Genomic DNA, 23754 nt, shown 5'->3' with positions numbered 1-23754 from the left:
TTCCCTGGCTACTCACAGGAAGGAAGAATATGCGAATGAATTGTTGAATTTCACGTCTTTTTAAACGGACCTAGAATACAAAAAATTATTATTAATATAATATTGTTGATAGGACTTAGTACAGGGCACCACGTTATAAAGTGATACTACGTTTTCTGTTGTCCTGTGTATTTTACGTATTTTAGGCATGTTCAACAGTTAATGGGCGCGAAGTACTACTGTTCATAATATTTTCATTGGATTAGGATTGTTGATGTGGTTCACTCAGACCGAGATTATGAGAGTTTTTGATTTTTCTATTATTTTGTGAAATATTTGGATAGATTCTGGTCATATTTTTGACTATAAAATCATCTAAGCCCCATTAATTACATCCTTGTTTAAGTATCCCCAAAAGCATTTTTCTTAAAAAGTTGTAACACTATCAACATAACCCCGGTTGTGGAGTTTTGCTTATTATTGCATTATAAAAGTTAATTATCTCCGTCTGGCAATCTGTAGTTACTCTTTTAGACCATGATGAGCTCAAATTTCGTCAGTTTCGACAATGTTACCAAGGTACTAGTAAACGTGGTAATGAAAAAGACGTGGTGCTTCAGTCACTGCACTACCATTTGTGATTGTGGTCACTTTCAACATAGTTAAATTAAAAAAAGTCTTTTTGGCTTGTCAAGATTATCCATTTCATCCTGAATTTTCAGGGGTAATATTTCCAGAAGGTGGTGGTTTGACCATCATTGCATGTGTGCTGGAAAGGTCATTTGTTATTAGAACGACCCAACTAGGTTTTAAATTCACTATAGTGAGTTGCATAGACAGATCGCATTTACTTCTGCTGGGTTTTGTTTTTGTAATGTTTTCATAATTGCCATGTTTTTTTAAGGAATTCAAATGCTGTTCTGTCCAACTTATGGTTGTAGTATAGAGAAGATGCTAAAACACATTTTTTTGAACACATCGCCTTCAATAAACAAATTTAATGCGTCATTGTTATCGAGAAAATGTCACAAAAGTATTGTAAATATAAAATTCATCATCTATTATGTCAAGCTTTTGCCTTCAGTTTTGTGGGCGCAAGCGGCCTTGGTTATTTTCTCAATTTATTGATGATGCACTTTAATATACATTTTTCACAATAATTCGACAGCAATTTAGCTTGTACAGTTCCTTTATATGACCTGTTCATATAGCATTTTGATAAATCGGGATTATCATTCTGAAGTATTTAGCAAGTTTAATTTTGTATTTATCAAATTATTCATCCATTATTTCTCCATGTTCGATTAAAATTGCAAGTTGCACTTCATCAGTAATAAGTCATTCAATACCTTAGCATTCTTTGAAACATGATAATGAAAAGTAATCTGGCATTATAAACCTTTATCATAATTCTCATTAACTTGTAATCAGAAATTTTTTCATACAATCTTAAAACGTTCGAGGAAAAATATTCTTAACTGGAATAATAATTTAAAGTGTCATTTCTTTAGAATCAAACATTGAATAAAAAGTTTACCTAATCTACTTAGCACCATTTTTTAAAAAGTTTATTTTCACAGGTGTTAGAAGTAAAGATTTTCTCTGTAATGAGCGTAGAAATAGATGTTTGGTTAACTTTGTCAATATTTAACAGGAATAACAAGTCCTTGAAATCTTATAATCAAATAATTAAACTAAAATGAATCACATATAATTTTTATACTTTTTTATTTATAAATAACATCAATTATTTCAATTAATTTAGAATAAACGCCACAAATTAGATTTCATTTGAACACAACGACAGGATTAAACATAAAATTTAAGACACTTTTTACGCCCGAATAAAAGATCGATAAAATTTCCTGTAAAGTCCATCCAGTTTTTTGAGTACTCAATTTTACTTCCGTAAGTTGCATATCTCGGCATGCCAAGCAACCGATTTCTTGTAAAATCACGTAATGATTTGCTTTTAACCGCCCCTTAAACCAAAGGTGGTCGTTTAATTGTAACGCGGACGTAAAATTTTTAAAATGATCGGTTGCTATCAAAACAATTTCATCGCCGCCGCTCCACAATCCCGATTGCATACGTAAAGTAATTTCGAATGTATACTTATTAAATCGATCTAAAGTACATGGAGTTTTTGATTTTACAATTTCGTAAAATATTCTACAGTCTTCTTCGGTGTGTTTTAGTCTATCACATTGTTCAGTAATTTCCTCTCCGTAATAACAATAGAGGTTGTTTGCGATAAAAACGGGGAATTTATCGATAAAATATTTTAAATTATTTGTTGTCGATTTCAAGTTGATGTTGTTTAAATATCCGTCCCAATGAACTTCGAAATTTTCCAATTGCGAACAACGCATTTGAGATGAAACGGTGTTTTCGGTATCCCAAGATTGTTGTTGACAGAATTTGTGGTAAATTTCGTAATCGAGGGGTTTCACGTCCTTTGGCACAGATAATTTATTGATGAAATCATTTTCAATAATTGAGTTTAATAAAAAATAAATTGAAACGGCTGAGAAAACAATTTGGAATATTGGAGTGAGGTTTTTGAACTGGGTTTTTGATAAAAGTTTGCAAAATAAAATTCCTGATGCGGTTAGAAATATAAATAAACCAATTGTATAAATGAAATTAGTCGCAACTAACCATTTCGCCATGGCTGCCGCCGGCAAAAAAATCGTGGTTAAACCAACCAAAGGTAAAAATAAAACAACCCCAACTAAAGCCAAAGTTCCTCTTAACAAACCAAACATGGTAGCCCCTTGTGAAGAAATTACAACCAATTGTAACCAACTTAATGTAACGCAGTGTGGGATAAAGTACATATAAATCCCACGCCACTTCTTCCTACTGGCAAGTTTTAAAAGCAAAACTGGAATGAATGCGTACAATAAAACCCTAAAATGAATACAAAATTCAATCCCATTCCCAATTACATACGTCGCAAAAGTAGGAATTTTTAAATCGAGAAACCTCCAACCTTGAGTTACAACCGGATCCGTATCATACGGATATTTCGCCAAAACATTAATCGCAAAACTCAACAAAACGAGATAATCATAAACAATTTTCGACCGCTTTTTATACATAAACCCAAACAACGTCATAAACGTTAATAAAAATGCAACGACCGTCATTTCCGATTGCGGAATATACCTTTCAACAATCACCGGGTATAACATTAAATTAATTAAAAGCGCTATAAAAAATTGCCAACACGGTTTTAAATGATTCGTTATGTACCGAATTTCCGCCTCTTCCGCATTCAAACTACCACCGGAATACGTTAAAAACAACCCCGACCACAAACGAAAATCATAAAACTCTCTTTTTGTGTATAACATTCGAAACGTTGTTACAATCATTACAACGAACGTTACAAAGTATAAAAGTATAGGAACAAAATAAACTATACTTTCAGTTGTACCCATCCAAGAATAAATAAATAAAAACACTAATAATTGAGTTTCTGATTTCGGTAAAAACACGAATGTGGCTAAGAATTCGATTAATTTGTAGTATAAAATTTGTATGGCGAGTAATGGATGTAAAATGGGGCGTTGCATGAGAGGTAAATGATCGAGAGCGTGAGGACTTGGTTGTGATAAACATAAAACGCGATTTACACGTGGAATTTCACCGTGGGCGTAATTTACGGCTGCTGCAACGAGGTGGTCTTCAGTAAGCTTTTCATTGTTAAAATTAGAACGATTTGTCCAATCAATTTCTTCATCTGATTCACTACTACTAGCAAAATCTTCATTGTTAACTAATTCACCATTTGAATAATCCCCTCGATCATCTAAAGATGCTTTCGAATAACTACATTCTCCTTGTTCATGTTCAATTGCTAACATCCTCTTTTGTAGCTGTTCTGATGTAATATATTCTTCTCCATTTGATAAACTAAAATAATAAATTAAATAAATAAGAAAATTAAATATTTACTTTATTTACCTAGCAAACATTTTTCTAGCAGCTCTTTTAGCAATTTTTTCATCTTGAGTTATACTAATACAAGCCTCAACATCTAAATAATTTTGCTCGGTGATTCCTTTTCCACTTTCAAGACATTTTTTTAACAAATCAGTTGCTTCAGTATTTCCTTGTTCGGATGCTTTAATCAGCCAATAAACCCCCAATCGAGCATTTTCTCGTTTATCCTCAGCTTGATAATCTATAAGTAAATAACTTAATTTAAATCACCACAATCAAAATCAATTATTATTACCGCATCGGTCTTCAAGTAATTGTTTTGCTAAAACAACCTGAGATTCCGGACAGCCGTCGTTTGCTAGTTCGCTTCTTAATCGTTTTAAAGAACACCGGGCCCCATCTAAAAATAGAAAATAAATTCTTTGGGAATTTGATGAGATATATTGATACACACCTTGTATTGACCACTGTTTTCGGCCAGATGTTGACCTTCTTGATGGTACAACACCCGCCATGGTCGTTTTTTTAAACTAAATTTATGCCAAACCACAAGTTTAAGTTGTTGCCAAAATGTCAAAGGTTGTTGTTGACAAATAAACAAACTTAACAAACTCACATGAAGTTTGATACTATCAACACTTGTCTTTAATATGTCAAATTGGTTGCTTATATTAATTAAATTAATTTAAAAATTTCAATTCGATTATGTATACAAGGCTATTACCCATATTATTATACATTGATAGCTATAAACAAGGTTATTACCATATTTCAATAATATAGCACCATCTAGTGGGCAATTGATGTAAATTTATATAAAAAGCTTGATATGGACCAAAATTACCCCGTTTTATTAATAAATTTATTTTTTATCGTTTTTACACATTATATTGATAAAAGTTACTCAAAAAATTATTTTTTACAAATAAACACAATATTTAAAGTTTGATGTGAAATTAGTCAATTTTGTCGGCGGCCATTGTAAAAGTGGCGTCCAGCCTTCAAAATCTTGAAGACTCGTGTCTTTTTATGTTGTTTATTGTTCCATTTTATTAATTTGACTACAAATTAAGGACGAAGATAAGTTAAAAATGGTAAGATACCGATATCCCAAAAATATTTATTATTAAATCATACAAAAATTAAATTCGATTTCTCCTACACGTGGGTTATAAACATAACCTAACTTTTACTTCTCATTTTTAATATTTAAAACCATACATTTTAAATTGAAACGTTTTTATGAATAGGTTAATTTGTACGTTCTGTACGAACACGCAGCCGGTTATGGCGTATTTCAAGTTCAAGAATTTGAAGAAATCGGAATGTTTCTGCCCCAATTGGAAGAAGCGGTGACTGATTTAGGTCGTTTTAACAGTGTTGTTAAATTGGTTGGTTTTTCTCCATTCAAAACTGCCGTTGCCGCCCTTGAGAATGTCAATGCAATCTCTGAAGGTTTACTAACTGAAGATCTTCAACAATTTCTCGATATTACCATCCCAAAAGGTGGTAAGAAAAATAAATCATCACTTGGGGTGAGCGATCCAAAATTGGGGGCTGCAATAACTGAGGCGTTAGGCATTCCTTGTACACATATTGGGGTTGTCCCTGAAGTTGTAAGAGGAATAAGGTTGCATTTTCATAATATGGTGAAAGGGTTTACTGCAAAAAGTTCAGGGATTGCTCGATTAGGTTTGGGACATTCATATTCAAGGGCTAAAGTTAAATTTAATGTACATCGTGTTGATAACATGATAATACAATCAATCGCATTGTTGGATCAATTGGATAAAGATATAAATACATTTGCTATGAGAATTAGGGAATGGTATTCATATCATTTCCCAGAATTATTTAAAATTGTTCCTGAAAATTATACTTATGCTAGATTAGCTCAGTTTATTAAAAACCGTAAAGAGTTAACTGAAGAACATTTAGAGGGGTTAGAAGCAATTACGATGGATTCCGGGAAAGCTCAAGCTATTTTAGAAGCTTCTCGATCGAGTATGGGTATGGATATAAGTCCAATTGACTTATTAAATATAGAAATGTTTGCTGGAAAAGTTGTTTCCTTGGCGGATTATCGCAAAGAACTTGGGGAATATCTTCGTAAAAAAATGAGTGATGTTGCGCCAAACTTAGCTTCTTTAGTTGGCGATCAAGTCGGTGCAAGATTAATTTCACACGCCGGTTCTCTTACAAACTTAGCAAAATATCCAGCTTCAACAGTCCAGATTTTAGGTGCAGAAAAGGCTTTATTTAGAGCCTTAAAAACTCGCGGAAACACGCCTAAATACGGACTTTTATTCCATTCCACTTTTATTGGTAGAGCTGGGGCAAAAAATAAAGGTAGAATTTCGCGGTATCTTGCAAATAAGTGTTCAATAGCGTCTAGAATTGATTGTTTTGCTGAACAAATGTCGAATATATTTGGGGAAAAACTTCGTCAGCAAGTTGAAGATAGATTAAAATTCTTTGAAACTGGAGATATTCCAAAGAAAAATATTGAAGTTATGAAGGAAGCTATTGAAGAATTTGATAAAGTACAATCTACAAAAACTGAAAAGAAAAAGAAGAAGAGGAAAGCTGAAGTGCTTGATCAAAGTAATGGAAATGGTCAAGAGAATGGTATGGAAGAAGATATCGTTCAGGAACCACCCAAAAAGAAAAAGAAGAAGAAGAAGGTTCAGGAAAACGACGAATAGTGTTGTTTTAATGTGTTTAATTTTGTTTTTCAAACAATTTTTATTTTGTTTAACCCTTTATATATTGAGTAATTACAAATCAATAGACATTATAAATCAATTTATTTTAGTTTTAATGCTTATACTTTGTTCTTTACAATGGCTGCACTAGGCGTCGCCTATATTAGGGCATCGCAAAGAAGTCGTTTTAATCTTCTCAACGATTTCTTAGAAAGAAATTTTTTCTAACTTCGCATATTATATGTATTATGTTGTACTATATGTTCTTAAGTGATAATGCTCTCTATTTAACCCTTTGTGTCCCAACGGTACTTTAAAGTACCGGTAGTGTTAAACACTCATTTTAAAAAGAAAACATTGAGCTTTAATTTAAAATGTCTCATTCTTTAATTTCAATAAACACGGCTTCCGGGAATCTTCAAATTAGCATCTTTTTTGACACTTTTAGGTTATATGAAAATGTAAGTTTTATTTCAACATTTCTTTTCTCAATATTTTTCCAATCCAACCCAACAATTATTATACATCATTTTAAAAAGAAAGCTTTGAGCTTTAATTTAGAATAAATTTCATTCCTTAATTTCAATAAGCACAGCTTCCAGGAATTTTTAAATTAGCATCGTTTTTGACAGTTTTAGGTTATACGAAAATGTAAGTTTTATTTCAACATTTCTTTTCTCAATATTTTTCCAATCCAACGCAACAATTATTATACATCATTTTAAAGAGAAAGCTTTGAGCTTTAATTTAGAATAAGTTTCATACCTTAATTTCAATAAATACGGCTTCCAGGAATTTTTAAATTAGCATCGTTTTTGACACTTTTAGGTTATACGAAAATGTACGTTTTATTTCAAAAATTTTTTTCTCAATATTTTTCCAATCCAACCCAAGAATTATTATACATCGATTTAAACAGAAAACTTTAAGCTTTAATTTAAAATAAGTTTCATTTCTTAATTTCAATAAACACGGCTTCCAGGAATTTTTGAATTAGCATCTTTTTTGACATTTAAGGTGCCTTTAGTGCGAAGGAGATTTGGAGAAACGGAAATTCGTCTGATTGGCTGATGACGATCACGTGACGCCAGTACAGCCAATCAAACGAATCTCCGTTTCTTCAAATCTCGTTCGCACAAAAGGCACCTTTAGATTGATAAGAGATGCGAAAATGTTAGCTTTTGCTCAATATGTTTTTTCTCAATATTCTACCAGAATTTCGTCATTCTGTAGCTACAGGTCTGATAAATAAATATTCAATTTTACTGCGTCCACGAAAATGTCATAGCGCAAGTTCAAAAGAACAAGGAAGTTGTGAAGATTGTTCTGCCAAAGGTAGACCCCACTCAAAATGTACTGCGCGCAATGTTTATTTACATATGTTGTAATGAAAGAAAGATCTGTTTTTCTGAATATCGTAATGCGATTTATAATAAGTGGCTATTGATATAATAGTGATATAATATTATAATATTGATATAATTTTTATTTTGTTTTACCCTTCATATACTGAGTAATTACAAATCAATAGACATTATAAATGAACTTATTTTATTTTTAATTCTTATACCTTAAAAAATAACAATCTTTCATTTTAGTTATACATATATAAAGGACGGTTACATAAATCATTGCTTATATATCTTATAAGTAAATTGAAAAGAATATAATTATCGCCAAAGCAAAGCATAAAAAAGAATACAATATCAACAGTCGAACATTCTTATTAAACTCGACGCGTTGTTGTCGCTGGGATTCCGGTGATTTATGAGACATCTTTTGTAATAACAAAGGTTCCAATAACAAAACATTTTTTTCTTTAGGAACTAACGCACGTTCTTCAGCAACAATTTCTTCTTGTTTCGTTATTGTCGGTACGCAACGAGCTGGAACTTCCTCAGCGCAACAAGGTGAAATCGCTTCCAATGTAGCAAGACTTCTACTTGGAGGAACTATTTTATTTGATCCCGCACATACACGCCCAATTTTATAGTCTATTTGTATCCTAGGAAAATATTCAGTAACGGCAATTGTGCTTAAAGTTATCATCGGTTTGTAATCATTAAACGAGCCCTTATTCACTCTATAATTCAAATTCGTAAAAACATTCGGATTTTTTATGAAACTAACGGAAGACACGAGAAGGACACCGGGAAAATCGAAGGCAGGTGATGGTCTTGTTACAACAGGCATATAATTAATACCTTTTTGCGTACAATTAAATAATCGTAACAACGTCGATGAATTTTCGGTGAAGAAAATTTCGTTATAATTAAATAACTGCCCATATAACGGTTCGCCGTGTTTAAAATACAAATCGCTGTAGATGTTCGGAAAACAAACAACCGTTTTTGGTTTCCTCATTTTGTACTGTTTTTTAAACAGAGCGTGTTTAAACGTCGGGTTTTTCTTGCGTTCTATGTTACCCCTCAATTTGTTTTTAAAAAATTTGCTACCTGCGCGAATCAACGTTTTCTTTTTATTCAAAACGAAATACTTTTTATTTCTATCGAACGCTGGGACATTTTGAAAATGGGGTGGGGGTATTTTTTGTCTGTGTGGTCTATAGGCATTTTTTAATTGTTCCCCCTCTAAAACGTGCAGTCAATTTGTCGTATGCCGTTCGTTGCCATCTATTTGTTGCAGATCATATAAAACCTTAAAATCAAACACTTATAACTTTTAGCTCATCAACACATTAAATAGATACCTCTAAAATTGCAGACATACTCCATGCTTGCGTTCTTGAACTATCCTTACAAAAGCTTCCATTAGAATTGGTCAACTCAGGGAGTCCTTTCCAATCAGACATTTGTATTTCAGAATAATGTTTCGATAAAACTCCTTTAATACTATCCACAGTGTCATCTAATTCATCTTGAATTTTAGCAAAATGTAATTTCGCCCTTAGAAAGTATCCCATTGGCCAAACCCATTCCTTAACAAAATCAATTAAATTTTAAACTTACAAAAAAAAATTAATTTACCGGTCCTTGATGATAATTAAATCCGTGCGCAACTTTAATATCATCGGAATCATTAGAATTGTCATAGTCACCATTATAGGCCCAATCATCAGGATCTAAAGTTTTCATCCCCAATGGACCCATTAATTGTTTTTCTGCTGTTTGTAACGCGATCCAAGCATGATCCGAATCGAATAATTCCGGTGCAATCGCCATCGCAATGGGGTAATTACATCTCAATTGAAAATCGGACCAATCTTGGGTTGCCCCATAACAATCTTTATACATCCCACGTTTATGAATAAGATCTGGTCGTTCTTCCCCTTTCACCGGTTCCGGACTAATCCAAAAATGTCTTTCAAAATTATTTTGTATCCTCTCAGCCCATTGCCCAAACGTCCATTTAGTATGAACATTATTTTTTCCAACTCTTTCAACACCATCATACGGGTATTGACCGTCAATATGCAATTCATGTAACCATTGCACAACCGCTTTGGTTAAAGCGACAATTTCAATTGCAGAACCGTCTCGAGGGGTTGCCGGTTTTCCGCGATTTCCCGCTTTATCCGACGACCCCATTTTGTCCATCCACGTCCCGCAATTCGCATCACTACCGCCAAAAACAAACCCAGTTTCCGGATGTACCCCAATTTGTATCGTGAAACCTTTATCGGACATGTGCTCATCGATTTGCCTCCCCGCGTTTCTTTCCCTAAATATCAACCCTTGAAAATGTACTTTTAACGCTTCTTGAATTACGTCATGCAAACTTTGTTGCGGCATAAAATCTTCGTCGCGGATATCATCGGTCGGGAAAAGACGAATCACGTTATCTTTTAAAATATTTAAACCAGATGGGGCTTCTTCGACGTAACTTTTAATGCAATAGAGCCACCACCAAACGGCATCTCGACAATTGTAACGAGCATTTTTACCTTGACTCAATAAATTTGGTATTAAGCCATGTCGCAAGCAGCCGGCGTACGCTAAAAGGTGGTATCTTGCTTCGTCATATCGACCTGTTATTAAAAGAAGACCTCGAAGGGCTATAAAGGTGTCTCTTCCCCAATTTCGCATATAACCAACTGAGAAATGTGGTAAACCTATAAATTAATATAAAGTATTAAATAGTTGGTTATAATATGATGAATGTAATGATAGTTTTGATGTAGTATTAAAAACGCAAAACTATTACACTTTTTATTACATTTGTTAAAACAGGTGTGTCCAAACATAACCCGACAAGAGTGACAGCAACATACAGCGTTCGCAGGACACAATTTTGCCGCGCGCAAGTTTGGACACACCCTAAAAACTTCTGGCCGTTTTTGATGATAGGTGTAGATTATCAAGGATTTTTGCAATTCTAGGAATATGTGGAAGATTTACAATAAATTTACACCGTTTTTCAAGGATGTCCAAAGCTGTTTCAGAATTTCTAGGATTTATTTAAGATGCAGCTACTCATTCAAGGAATTGATTTGATGATATTTTGACACAGTCACTTTAAAGATTTCCAAATATTTTCAGGGATTTAAATACAAAATTTTCAGTTTAAATCCAAGATTTTTAAACTGTTTTCAGTAAGTTTCCAAATAGATTCTGACGTTTTGAAGGATTCTGATTGATTGCCGATCATTTTTTTAGGGTTGCTTGAGAGTTGTGAAGATTTCCTGTATTATTTGAGATACTATGTAGAGCAATTTCAATATTTTTAGAGGATTTTCCATGTACAACTGATTTTTAGTAGTTTCTGAGATTTATTGGAGATGATCTCCATTTTTAAGAGCTTTTAGAAAGTTTTCAATAGATTTTAAGTATTTTCAAAGTATCTGATAAATTTTCTTTTAAACATTCGAAGATTTCCAAGAAAAACTTAAGAGTTACCGGGATTTATATAAGATATATTTGCTTTTACAAGGAAGTCCTAACATTTCTAAGAGTTTCTGGAAAAATTTTCAAAGATGCTTGAATTTCAAGCAATCAAGGATTTTTGGACTATTTTCAAGCATTTATAGAAGATTTCCAAGGACTTTGGGATATTTTAAAGTATTTTAGAGGATTTACAAAGTTTAGAAGGACTTTCGGAACACTTCAAGAAAATGGTATATTTGCAAAGATTCTTATATATTCTTATTATTCTTATTTTCAAGGATTTCAAAGAATTCTTGGAATTTATTTGGATGCGTCATGAGTTTCGGTCCAAGAAATATTAGATGATTTTCAATGGGTCTCCAAGCAATTTCAGAAATTTTGAAGAATTCTTGTAGATTTTCCATGATTTTTCTTGAAAAAGTTATTGACGATAATTGAGGATTTTCAAAAGTAACCAAATATATTTTATTAATTTTATATTATATAGATTTTATGATGTTTCTGGTTATTCGAAGATCGTGGAGTATTTTCAAAAGTTAGTTAGCAGAAAGTTTTCAGATTATTTCTAAGAGTTTGAGGAATTTTCAAGTATGTTTGCGTATTAGATTGAAAGCATTCATTAGAGTTAAGTCAACATTTACATCTTAAGATTTTTATGGATGTCTGGGATTTACCTAACATGCATCTGTTCTTTCAAAAACTCTCGGAGTAATTTCAAAAACCTCCTGCTGATTGTTAAGATTTTCCAAAAATTTTCAAATTTTGCTTGAAAAACGCATCTGTATTATCAAGGATTTTTAAATTATTTTCAAGTTAGCTTTTTAACAAAACATGGCCATATTGGATAATGAAAGAACTGTTTATGGAGCTATGTAGTTATCTATTCAATGAAGTAAAGGATCCATTTTCGGTATTGATATCGATATTTTCAGTGCGATTTTTATCAAAAATGTACTAAATTAATAACTGTTTGGAATCAGTTTCAATAGTCCAACTTTAGTTTGGAACATTGTCAGTGTAATTCCTGACAATTTCTTAAAATTTGGTGTCTTCCCAATGTTATTTCAGACTTGTTGTTGCTGTTTAGAAATTGATCAGTGCAATTTCTTGATTTGTCTTGCTCTTTGGAATGTTTTTACTGTATTTCCGGACATCTTGTACTAGTTTGAAAATTCGTTAGAGTAATTTCGCACATTTTCTTAAAGTGTTGGGCTTTGCCACTGTTATTTCAGAGTCTACTTTCTTGCTGTCTAATAGCCTGTCAGTGTATTTCCAGACTTCCTGTTACCTACAATTCGGTCAGAGTAATTCCAGACTTATTTTTATAATTTAGAATTCGGCGTTTTCTTAAACTGAGGAGTCTTGCCAGCGTTATTTCGGACTTCTTGTTCCCTAGAATACGGTCAGTGCAATTTCAGATTGCTTTTTGCAGTTTGGAATTTCGTCATCGTATTTCCGAGATATCTTCATCTAATTTGGAATTAGGTCAATGTAATTCCTGGGATTTTTTAAAGTCCGATGTCTTTCCAAGGTTATTTTAGACTTCTTGCTATCTAGAAACCTGTCAGTGTATTTCTAAACTTGTTCTTGTTACCTAGTATCAAGTCAGTGCAATTCTAATTTTTTTCTTGCATTTTGGAATTTCGTTAGAGTAATTCCAGACATCTTGTTCTGGGTCAATCTAATTCCTAAGATTTTGCTAAAATGCACAGTTCTGCCAGCATTATTTCAGACTTCTTTTTGCTGTCTAAATACCTGTCATTGTATACCCAGCTTTTTCTTGCTACCTGGAATCTGGTAAATACAATTCCACATTTTTTCTTGCAGTTTGGAACTCGGCTAGCGTATTTCAAGATATCCTGTTCTAGTTTAGAATTCATTCAGTGTGATTTCTGACATTTTGCTATAGTAAGGAGCCTCATCAGCGTTATTATAGACTTCTTTACGTTGTTTATTTCATACTTCTTCTTGCTGCCTAGGAATCTGTCACTGTAATTTCAGAGTTTTTATTGTTACCTAGAATCCGGTCAGTGGAATTTCAGATTTTTTTCTTGCAGTCTGCAATTCGAACATCGTATTTCCAGACATTCTCTTCTAGTTTGAAATTCAGTCAGAATAATTTCTGGCAATTTGCAAAAGTGAGAAGTCATGCCAACATTATTTCAAACTTGTTCATGCCATCTATAAACCTATCAGTGTATTTTCAGACTTTTCTTGTTACTTCTAATCCTGTCAGTACATTTTCAGAATTTTTCTTGTAATTTTCTAATTTGTTCAAAGTAATTCTGGGCGTTCTCTTAAGGTCTGCAGTCTTCATAGTCTAATTCTCTTTCTTGAACATACTTTAACAACCCAGATGTGCACCAGAAGAAACTCCGACCATTGCAAACTTGACAGATAAATCCATCATGATGAAAGTGAATTTATGAAAAAGCACAGCAAATTTGAAAACTTAATAACATTCTATAAAAACTTGGTAATGTTGGGTAGACATAACCCTTTTTAACACTTACTATTCAATAAAATAACTGAGTGTCAAAACTTACCTGCTGCTAATGATATACAAGATTGTATTAAATTTCCTCTTTCATTTCTCCTTTGTGGTGGTCTAGGAGGTGCAATATCTGGCGATAACATTGGTAAATTAGCCGATCTGATAAAAGCTCCAAATTGTACAGATCCCATTGCTAAAGCTCGAACAAAAGTAGATCCATTCCTCACGAACCTAATCAAAAAATAATATTCCCCGACACTGTTTTAACAAAAAAAAAAAAAAAATAACTTACTCAGACATCAAATTAAATGCATGATCTAAAACAACAGTAAAAACCCCAGTAATAATCGCATCAAAGTAACAAGGAACTAAATATCTCGGGAGACGTTTCAATTGAATTGTATTTTCTTCGAACCAAATTCCTAAAGGTTTCGTTCCTTCATCTAATTGAAGCCTTCTCCAGATGTAATCAATTAACCAATCACCTTCGCGTAAGTTACAACATAATGGATGTCCCAAATCGTTTGTAGGTCGAATTTTAGCTAATAATGAAATGATTCCTTGTAGTCCGCAATAAACCAAAGGTCCATAATTTGGAATGCTGTAAACGCCGCTATTATGGCCTTCATCTCTTTCTTCTTGATCGCATCGATATAAAGCTCTATTAATATCGGCGAGACTCATTTGGTTAACGACTTGCGTTAAACTTCTCGCGTCGTTTCGTGAAAACGATGTTAAAAGATCTCGAACATAACGAATCGATTCTCTGACCATTTTTGGCATAGAAACTTTTATCGCTACGATTGAACCGGGTTTAAAATTTTTAAATCCCAAAACGGTTACGTGCGTTCGATCTGTATCAATCCATTTAAAAACATCCGATTCAGATAATTGGATATGCTGCCGCATTGTTAATCCATACTCATTTAAACCGTTAATGTAATGAGTGTCTTTATCGAAACTATTTATTCTTGCATATCTTGATCCAGTTCCACCCATTCCCGCAATATGCCCAATCGAAGCTTCAATAATAATTTCATCTAAAGTTCCTTCGACAGTTAACGGTTTTATGTTTCTTTGGTAAATTTCTTCGTTCGGATCGGGATGATTAAAAGCGGTAAAAGCGACCATAATCACACTTTCGTGAGCACTTGGATTGTGTCGGGTAACTGCGACGATATCCGCGTCCATTTGATCTACGTAAACCTGATCGTAACCATTTAAACCCAATTGAAAATGAAGATCGTTTAAAGCTTTTTTTGCGGCTATAATTCCAGAATTTCTTGATACGAATTTAGGATTATCGTAAATTATGTTTTTAGGTTCGTCCGTCCATTCAGTGTATTGACGTTTCTCATCAACCACATGAATCTGAATTAAATAAATTAAAATGATTTCAAGTGATAAAATTATAATGTTGAAGTCTTACATGATGAGGTACCAATTCGTCGTAACCTCTATTTGATCCGCTTGCACAATTAGCCATATTTACTAAAGCAGTTGATGGCAAAAGATCAAAAACTGAACGTTTTTGAACTGGTGATGGATTATCGTGAGTGAGATCCAAGAAGATAGCGTGGGCTATTGAAGGAACTAAAGGTCTAATATTTGGTTGGTAAAAAGCGCCAACAGGATCACAACCAAATCGATAAATTAATCGGCCTTCTTCGTGGGCATCCCAAGCAGCCATAGCCTCTATAAAATAAATTATTTACATTAGAGTCAAATCTCGATATAACTGACTAATACAGGGAAGGAGTGTCCAAAACTTTCTTGTTGTAGGTGTATTGTTAAAATGTACAACAATCTAACGCTGAATAACAACTAAAACTAGAACTAACACCAGCATTAGAACTAACAGTAGCATAGGCTAAACCCGAATGTTTCTAGTTCTAGGTCTAGTGTTAGTTCTATTTTTTGTTGAATAAAAATATATAACAATCTAGCGCTGAACAACAATTAAAACTAGAACTACCGCCCTTGATTTATACATCATATAGACAACCCAACCCCGAATTTATCTATGAACATGGAATTTTTAAATAAAATTAATTAACTAACCCCTTATTAATGAAGTAATTCCTAATCGATTAACAAATATGTTATCTTTTTGATCCGAATTAGTAAATAATTCAGCAACTACATATAAATCCGGTCGAACTTTTCTTGCACAATCGAGTAAATATTCAGCTACAGGAATTGGAGTTGAATGACAATTATCTAAACGTACTCCATCGAAAATTTGGACAGTTTGTTCAACATAATTTCTCATATGTTGCCATAAATAAGGACAATCTTCCGGTTTTTCACCATAACGTAATTTCACGCTATCGCCCCAAGCTATTAATTCTCTTCGCAAATACACGTTCGAATCTGGAGCCGCGAAATTTTTTAAAGGATCAGAATTCATAACCCAACCATTATGGGCCATAAGATATTTCGATTTTTCGCTGTACATTATGTTTTCGTGTTCTTTTATGCTTCTTGGATCATCGTAATCGGTGAAATAACGATAAACTAACGGATTTTTAAGCGAAACTTCTTTAATTCTCGGCCCGTCAGGTTGTACTCGGAAATAACGAATACCGGAAATACAATTATCAACAGCAGCATTTAAATGAACTCCAATCTCATTAATCGCTTCTCCATTTAGCTCGTCCAATTTACGTTTGAAATCTTCTGAACACTTTTTTAAACGAGTTTCTTCATCAAAAGAATCAGGCCTAAAAATAAAACTTAATTTTTAAGTTTTTTAAATATAATATTTACCTATAAATGTTGTAAGTTTCTAACGCCAAATCCATATCAATTTTTGCAGCCAATCTCCGATATTTTTGATCTTGAATCAATTTTAATTTTTTACTTAAAGTGATTTGATCGGTACTAGTCGATCCCGGAGTACGTTTCCTGGCGATGCTTAAAAATTCGGAAACGTATTTGCTAACATCGCAAACGTACATTTCATGTAAACGAATAGCCGGCAAAATTTCACTATGCAATGTGTAACGAATCGCCTACAATGTTGTTAAATAAAATAAATTATTTCATCTTTATTTTAATTATTTATACATTCAAGTGATCCGGCGTACAAATTTCCCTTGGAATTCCTCTATTTTCATACAAACCCCTTCCAACATCTCTTGAAAATTGATAAAGGGCTCCATCTAATAAATATGCTGGTCTCATGTAGGGACAATCCAGACAATTGTAAGTTGCTTCTGGATGATCAAATAACCAAGGACTTTCATTTGCAGTATGATTTAAAACGATATCACAAATAGAAGTGATCTGTTAACAAAATAAAATGTTAGAAATTATATTATGCAATAAGGTAATATGAAGATGTAAGATTCAATGAATCTATTTGATGACGTCATCAATTATGGGTAACCACAATTGATCCATTGAACCAAAATCTGTCAGAGTGTAACGATGTGTATATTATATGAATGTAGGGAAGTGTAGTTAAATTAAGACTTAGGTTTGTTAGCATGTCGATGCTGCTTTAGAAGATGTTGCGACATCTAATATTCAACATCAAGTAAATTCTGTCATAGATACAGCCTGACTTTGATACAACAGATGAAAAAACTTGAACGAAAATTATTTAGGACACGAACACATATTTCGAACTGAGGTAGCTGGTGAAATTGAGTTGCATCATATAAACAGCAAAAATTTGAAAGTAATTCAGCATTGCCAATATTGTTAGAAAGCTTGATCAAATCAAAACAGTCCAAAAAACATAAGTCTAAAGTGGACAAAATACTTCTAGTTCTAATTCCGCTAAAAAATAAACTGGAAAATTGCAACCTTGTTGAAGTATTTGTAAAGTTGATCGACATTTTTAACCATTGGGTGCAGCAAACAAATTTATGCTCGTCACAAAAAAATACACACAGGTCATTGTATCGAAAGTCCGTTTGAAAGAATTTGTGCCGATTTTACTCTTAACGGGATGATTATGTTTCTTTGAAAATGTGCTGATATCCACCCTAATCTCCATACCAATTGGAACAGTTCTTTAATTTCTTCGGCCAATACCATGCTTGCTGTCTGCATCATTTCTGGTACTATTTTGTTCTCCCCAGCTGCCTTTCCATTTTTCATTTTATTGATGGCGTCTTACACCTCCTCGAGAGTTATTGGCTTCCCTTCTTCATTGCTAATTCTGATTCTTCTCCTCCCCTGTATATGTCTTCCTCCCGCCGTTTCCGTTTTTTACGAAATACAAGCAGCATGCAACCCCAGGTTATGAAACACCAATAGGGAAAGGTATAATTTCTTCATTAGTCAAAGAAAATTGGCAGCGAATAAAAGACAATTTGCTTTTTTTAAGGCTTTGGAAAGCCACAAGCAGACTTACAAGACCGCAACGATACATCCAATTAAAGATGAGTTTATTTTCTATGTCATAAATGACAAAGAAAAAGGCGAGGCCTTCTCAAAACATCTCGAGAACGCATTTAAACCTTTCCCGCCTGAGCTGCTATCTGGGATAAGGATGAGGATGAAATCACCATAACTCCATAGACGTGCCTTTTTCTATGGAACTGCTTCACTACAAGTTCACAACTAATAAAATAAGTAAATATAAAAAGAGCTCCAGGATTTGGCTTTATTACTGGATAAATTCTACAAAAATTATCCGAAAATATTACAAAATACATAATTACTTTCATGTTTATTGCCGTTCTGAGAACGAACTATTTCCCTAGCAAATTGCTCAAATCGGAAATTGAAAAAGAAAATTGTATGTGAAGAGACTCAATATGATAATAAAAGATAAAAATACCTAGGCATGCACCGCGATAGATGCCTGACATGGATATATTACATTTTCTTCAAACGCAAGCAACTATATATAAAGCTATGTAAAATATACTAGATCATTGGTCGTGGATACAAGCAATCCTGAAACCTCCGCTTTCTATCTCTTTTCCAATTTGTCAAGTTTGGTCTACTCTTTTGGTTTGAGTTGGATAAGCTTCGTCGTAAGGTCGATTCTCCTTTCTTTAGTTTCTGCTTCTGGAGATCGCATGTCAGGACAACTTAAAATATTTACCTTTACACGTACAAATTATATTATAGATGAATACAAATATGCTCTTTTTGATTCGCACAAACAATAAAATTTTATGCCTACGAAATCGTTTAAGAGACATATTATTTCTAGCCAAGACAACATTAAACATTAGTGATATCAACGTTATTGCAGTGTTCGTGATTTGCAAAACGAAGATCTGCTTTATTTAAGCATATACCGTCATTACAACACAAGTTTAGGAAAAAAAGGAGTCGCAATCGATTCCTTTGAACATCAATATATTCTTTTCTCAGGTTTATCTACCTTTTAAGGAAGAACGTTTACTGCTAAAAATGAGTATATGTCATATTCACAAACAGGTGTCCATACATTTCATGAAGTTCTTAGCTGCTGTTCGGCATATTTGTTTGTTTCATTTTTAAATAAGTCATCACCAAAAAAAAATCTGATAAAATAATGAAGTGTTCCCATGAATGGACATTTTTGTGGAGTTGAATTGGGTTGATTTGCACTAATTTCAACCCAACCTGATAATAAGTGAACTAGTCGTCATTTCTAACTACTAGCCATTCCTGATTAGTAATCACTGCTACTATGATCTGAATTGCTTTCTAACAAATTAGAGCCTATCAAAATATTTGTCGTCAATGGTTATTTCTTGTCATAACAGATTAATAACGGGGCCTTATAAATACTTTAGAAAAGGCTTACACTTATCACAGGTAATACACATCAGTGGAAATAATAACGAAAAAATTTGTTACAAAAGCTTGTACAATTTCGTAATTTTTGGGTGTCTGAGACAGACTTGGGCTTGTGCATAAAGGGTAAACAACATGTATTAAAATTGAATTGCAGCAACCTTAAGGAAATCCAATGCAAATAGAAAGGTTCGTTTATCTGCTTATAAGAACAACATTAACAATAACAAAGTTGCAGGACATACATTTGATATTCAATGAATTTCGCCTCCAACAATGCAAGTTAACTACATATTATAGATTTGCTCTACCTCATCAAGGATTTGGAACTGTTAACTTTCATAAAATTACGAATATAAACATAATTTGTTAACATCTCTCCATTCTAGGTTTTAAACATTTTCAAAGTAAAATTCTGTTTTATAGTTTAACATTTTTACTATTATTTTGTAATCTCTTATAACTTCTAGCATATTATAGCTATGTCTAAAAATTATGCCACTATCAATTAGGTCATTATGTCTGACCTAATTATAACCTAATTGGATGGATTTTAATGAGATATAAAACCAAAAACAAATTATTATCTTACCTTCCAATCAGTTCTCAATTTTGAAATGAATTTTTCCAATCTATCAAATGTCACTGGTTGAAGTCCATCATTAAAGATTGGGTTAACTTTGAGTTGGTCTTTAATACTGTAAGATGAATTTGAATCGCCTAATTCCTAAGAATAAAATAAAAGAATAAAACTTATTATCAGTAAGTAAAATAAAAGAAATATTTGATTTATCTTCACCTGTATTGGTGTAAAATGAACCATATTATACCCAGACTCTTTGGTAACCCTCATTTTATTCTCCCACGTTGGGAAAGCTCCCATGCACTTAGCCAAAACTGTTTGACATTGAATTCCATCTAAAGGGAGCTCCTCATTTCTACCATATTTCAAAACGGGGTTAACCATAAAAAATCCAGAACCTTGAGGATCTGTTGATTCCCTATTACAATTATAACATTAAAAAAAATACTTAAATAAAAGAAATATCTTACGCATTCTCATATGTGAAATAATAATGAAAACTTCCAGCTAATTCAGCATAAATTTGAGCGTAATAAACCGTATCATCGGTACAATTTTCATTGCCTTCGTCTAAACACCAAGGAACGCGATGGTAAGTTTTCCGATCAAAAGAAAGAATGCTTGAGGTGGCTGTAGTGATCGGATAGTTTGTGAATAAAGTAACGCGTCGTCCAAAAAGAGATGGTCCTAGTCGAAATTGTAGGATCCAATTTTTTTCTAAACGATACAAAACCGAATCTTGATGTTCGCGATCGTTTAGCGTTAGAACTCGGACTTGGGTATCCGTTAGACGCATTTTTGTTTTAACTTCAACCGGTATTTCGTCGTCTTGGGAATCAGAGTAATCGTGAAGCAATTGCTTCAAGGAATTAACCAATTCTCTTCGGCACTTATCTGTGTACGACTCTTTTTTATCTGCAATTGAAAATGATAAAAATGCAAACGTAAACAATAATTTTTATCTTGTACTCTTTTATTTATTGAAAATTAATAACAACACATTAACAATCATTATGTACTACATAAAAAGAAAACTAAAAATAAAACTACATATTAGTGTTAAGATAAAAAAATTAAGGCCCACCTTTGTTCCCAGATTTCGCTACTTGATGACGTCCGTTTACAGTTTTAATTGAATTTTGTTTGTGATTAGGACCGGCTTTGTGATGTTTTTTCTTTTTCTTATGATTCCCAACTTTTTTTGTTTTTATCTGTTCGCTTGTTATCTTTTGAAATTCATCTGCAAACGTTTCCTTTATTAATTGGTCAACTGGCTTTGAAAGAGTAAGATACGAATTTGTTGAATTTGATTCGCAAGAAGATGATGGTTGATTTTCAACCGTTTCTTCAGAAGGGCGTTGTAAAATCGCTCCGGTCACCTTTAAATAAATGTAATAGTTACTTACTCGATTTTATAGAGTTACAAATGAGGGCACTTGCACAAAATAAACGAAATTTTCGTCAGAAGCCTATTTTATAACATTGGGATTTAGTGGGGGAGTTATGGTGCATAAGTTTAAAATTTCGCTAAGAATTTGTCACGCTTTGAAGAAGATCCTGGGGTTTTGATTACATAAAAAATGTTTCTTTTATTTTAAAAGTTTCAATGAGATATGAATAAGGAAAATAAACATGAAATTATTGAGTTTAAATATAAATAATGAGTCAGTTTCAAAGTTTAAGTTTATTTATCATATTAATTGATATTCTAGACGGATATTAATCTTTCTTAATATTCCCATCACTACTTTTAAGTTCATTTTCAATTATTAAATAAATTGAATCACTTACTATACAGAGTCGCTGATAAGCATAGAAACGGTTATCTCCTAAAGTAAGATAGCTAGCGAAAAATGTTGAGATACAAAAGTTTTAGTGTTTCTTTAAATCTATTACAATAAAGACAAATTAAGTATACAGGATCAGTCAAAATAACTAAACAAAATTACGTTTTCTTTAATGGAACACCTGTAGATTATTCCATATTTCAGTTAATCTCGAAATTCTAAACAAAATTCATGTAACACATCATAGACCTTAACTTAACCGTTTTCCAGATATCGAGCTTTTAAAAATTTACGAATTTATCTAATTAATGGCGTAATTTATCTTTGGGCGCAAATTATTTAAACTATTTTTGTATTTTTGACATGTTATGTCACTACGTTGCTATGGAGACGAAAAACTTTCAAAGATACCTTGATGAATTATGAACATAATCGACAGAATTTTTTTTTTAATTTATAAGAGTGATTTTCAAAGTTTAATATCTCAAAAACAGTTAAGTTTTATTTTATATCTTATTTTGTTTAGAATTTTGAGATGAAGCGAAATATAGAATAATATACAGAGTGTTCTATTAAAGAAAATATAACTTGGTCTCGTCATAACTTTTTTACTGACCCTGTATATTTAATTTGTCGTTATTGTAATAAATTAAAAAAAAACACTTTAGGAGATAACCGACCGTTTTCACACATATCAGCGACCCTGTATATATTTTTATCTAAATCCAATCTTTACCACACTTTAAAAATATTAACTTTTTAGAGATATTAAGAATATACATTACTCAACTTACTCTCTCAAGTGTTTTGGACACGCTTAATAACTTTAAAACAAACCACAAAGAGACGGTAATGGTGAAAAGGTACACCAGCTTCTTTGCATGACTATTGAAACCGGAGTCGTTCTCGGAAACAATAGGATCATGCGTTACGATACTTTGTGTATCATTTAACGTTGAACTCTCAGGAACGGTTTCGGGGCGTCCGTCAGCCCTTTTGTCATTACCAGAAGTACTCATACCGCCGGACGTTTAAAAAGCGACCAACCCCCGACGTAGAGAAGGATGTATCACATCGTGTTGTATACAAAAAGCAGTTTATGTTTACTGAACGGAATTTGATAATATGCAATGTATCAAGTTCGGAGGTCATGATGAGGTCTTGTCGGGGTTAAGACAACGTTTTCAAAACATTAATCACTCATTAAAATAAATCTCACCTTGAGAGTATAGATGATAGAAATATTTGTTGGTTATATCGAAAATGGGTTTAAAACACTTTTAAAAGAATATTAAACGGTACGAAATGCTCGAGTTCTCGTTAAAAATAAAGTACATTCGGTTCATTTCTAATTAGGTTACATTTGAATACTTTGAATTGTTTGAAAATTGTCCTTCAATCATTCCACAAGGTGACTTTGGTAAAAAAAAAGAAATCAACATTGAAGGTGAAAAAATAAAAGTTCCCAAATTGATTAAAATTCATTAAAAATATATTTTTAAGAACATAAATAAAAATTTATCATCTATAATAAAGTCTAAATTAACATAACTTACGATAAGATTTAATTTTTAAGAAAAATAAAAAAAAGCATTAATAATTAATAACACATGTAGGGTAATTCAATTTAATTAGTTGGTTACATAAACGCGATCAAATCAAA

The 23754-nt window shown here is 32.7% G+C and overlaps 3 protein-coding genes across 5 annotated transcripts; 1 reads left to right on the top strand and 2 right to left on the bottom strand.

The window, feature by feature from the left end:
- Positions 1 to 1690: 1690 nt before the first annotated feature.
- On the bottom strand, positions 1691 to 4541 carry LOC111417345 (wolframin ER transmembrane glycoprotein wfs1). Its single transcript, XM_023049591.2, has 4 exons — positions 4385 to 4541; positions 4226 to 4330; positions 3952 to 4171; positions 1691 to 3900 (listed from the first exon to the last, which is right to left on the bottom strand). The coding sequence occupies exons 1-4, from the start codon at positions 4443 to 4445 to the stop codon at positions 1767 to 1769; spliced, it is 2520 nt and encodes an 839-aa protein (XP_022905359.1). The 5' UTR covers positions 4446 to 4541; the 3' UTR covers positions 1691 to 1766.
- A 357-nt stretch (positions 4542 to 4898) lies between these two features.
- LOC111417362 (Nop56 ribonucleoprotein) lies at positions 4899 to 6735 on the top strand. The gene is made up of 2 exons (XM_023049613.2): positions 4899 to 5024; positions 5181 to 6735. The coding sequence occupies exons 1-2, from the start codon at positions 5022 to 5024 to the stop codon at positions 6633 to 6635; spliced, it is 1458 nt and encodes a 485-aa protein (XP_022905381.1). The 5' UTR covers positions 4899 to 5021; the 3' UTR covers positions 6636 to 6735.
- A 1430-nt stretch (positions 6736 to 8165) lies between these two features.
- On the bottom strand, positions 8166 to 23318 carry LOC111417335 (glycogen debranching enzyme). 3 transcript variants are annotated; one of them, XM_023049579.2, is made up of 15 exons: positions 22886 to 22935; positions 21598 to 21683; positions 21389 to 21544; positions 20775 to 21219; positions 20521 to 20722; positions 20314 to 20448; positions 17043 to 17261; positions 16743 to 16987; positions 16035 to 16696; positions 15403 to 15668; positions 14266 to 15344; positions 14026 to 14204; positions 9623 to 10707; positions 9346 to 9573; positions 8166 to 9293 (listed from the first exon to the last, which is right to left on the bottom strand). In XM_023049579.2, exons 4-15 carry the CDS (start codon positions 21098 to 21100, stop codon positions 9240 to 9242), a joined length of 4680 nt encoding a protein of 1559 aa, XP_022905347.2. In that variant the 5' UTR covers positions 21101 to 21219; positions 21389 to 21544; positions 21598 to 21683; positions 22886 to 22935; the 3' UTR covers positions 8166 to 9239. The 3 variants fall into 3 exon arrangements, with proteins under 3 accessions (XP_022905347.2, XP_022905349.2, XP_022905345.2); XM_023049581.2 differs by lacking the exon at positions 22886 to 22935 and adding an exon at positions 23311 to 23318 and having other exon boundaries at positions 21389 to 21683; XM_023049577.2 differs by having other exon boundaries at positions 21389 to 21683; positions 22886 to 23282.
- Positions 23319 to 23754: the final 436 nt, after the last annotated feature.

The sequence above is a fragment of the Onthophagus taurus genome, chromosome 1 (assembly GCF_036711975.1).
Source record: "Onthophagus taurus isolate NC chromosome 1, IU_Otau_3.0, whole genome shotgun sequence".
Taxonomy (NCBI): domain Eukaryota; kingdom Metazoa; phylum Arthropoda; class Insecta; order Coleoptera; family Scarabaeidae; genus Onthophagus; species Onthophagus taurus.
This window is presented reverse-complemented; position numbering and strand designations above follow the sequence as displayed.

Coding starts and splice junctions, on each gene's coding strand:
- LOC111417345 (XM_023049591.2), bottom strand. CDS start 4,445: ATGGCGGGTGTTGTACCATCAAGAAGGTCAACATCTGGCCGAAAACAG. Junction 4,172..4,225: donor ATTACTTGAAGACCGATGCG/GTAATAATAATT, acceptor ATTTACTTATAG/ATTATCAAGCTGAGGATAAA. Junction 3,901..3,951: donor GCTAGAAAAATGTTTGCTAG/GTAAATAAAGTA, acceptor TTATTATTTTAG/TTTATCAAATGGAGAAGAAT.
- LOC111417335 (XM_023049577.2), bottom strand. CDS start 23,110: ATGAGTACTTCTGGTAATGACAAAAGGGCTGACGGACGCCCCGAAACC. Junction 17,262..20,313: donor AATTGAGAACTGATTGGAAG/GTAAGATAATAA, acceptor TTTTGTTAACAG/ATCACTTCTATTTGTGATAT. Junction 15,669..16,034: donor AATTACTTCATTAATAAGGG/GTTAGTTAATTA, acceptor TTTATTTTATAG/AGGCTATGGCTGCTTGGGAT.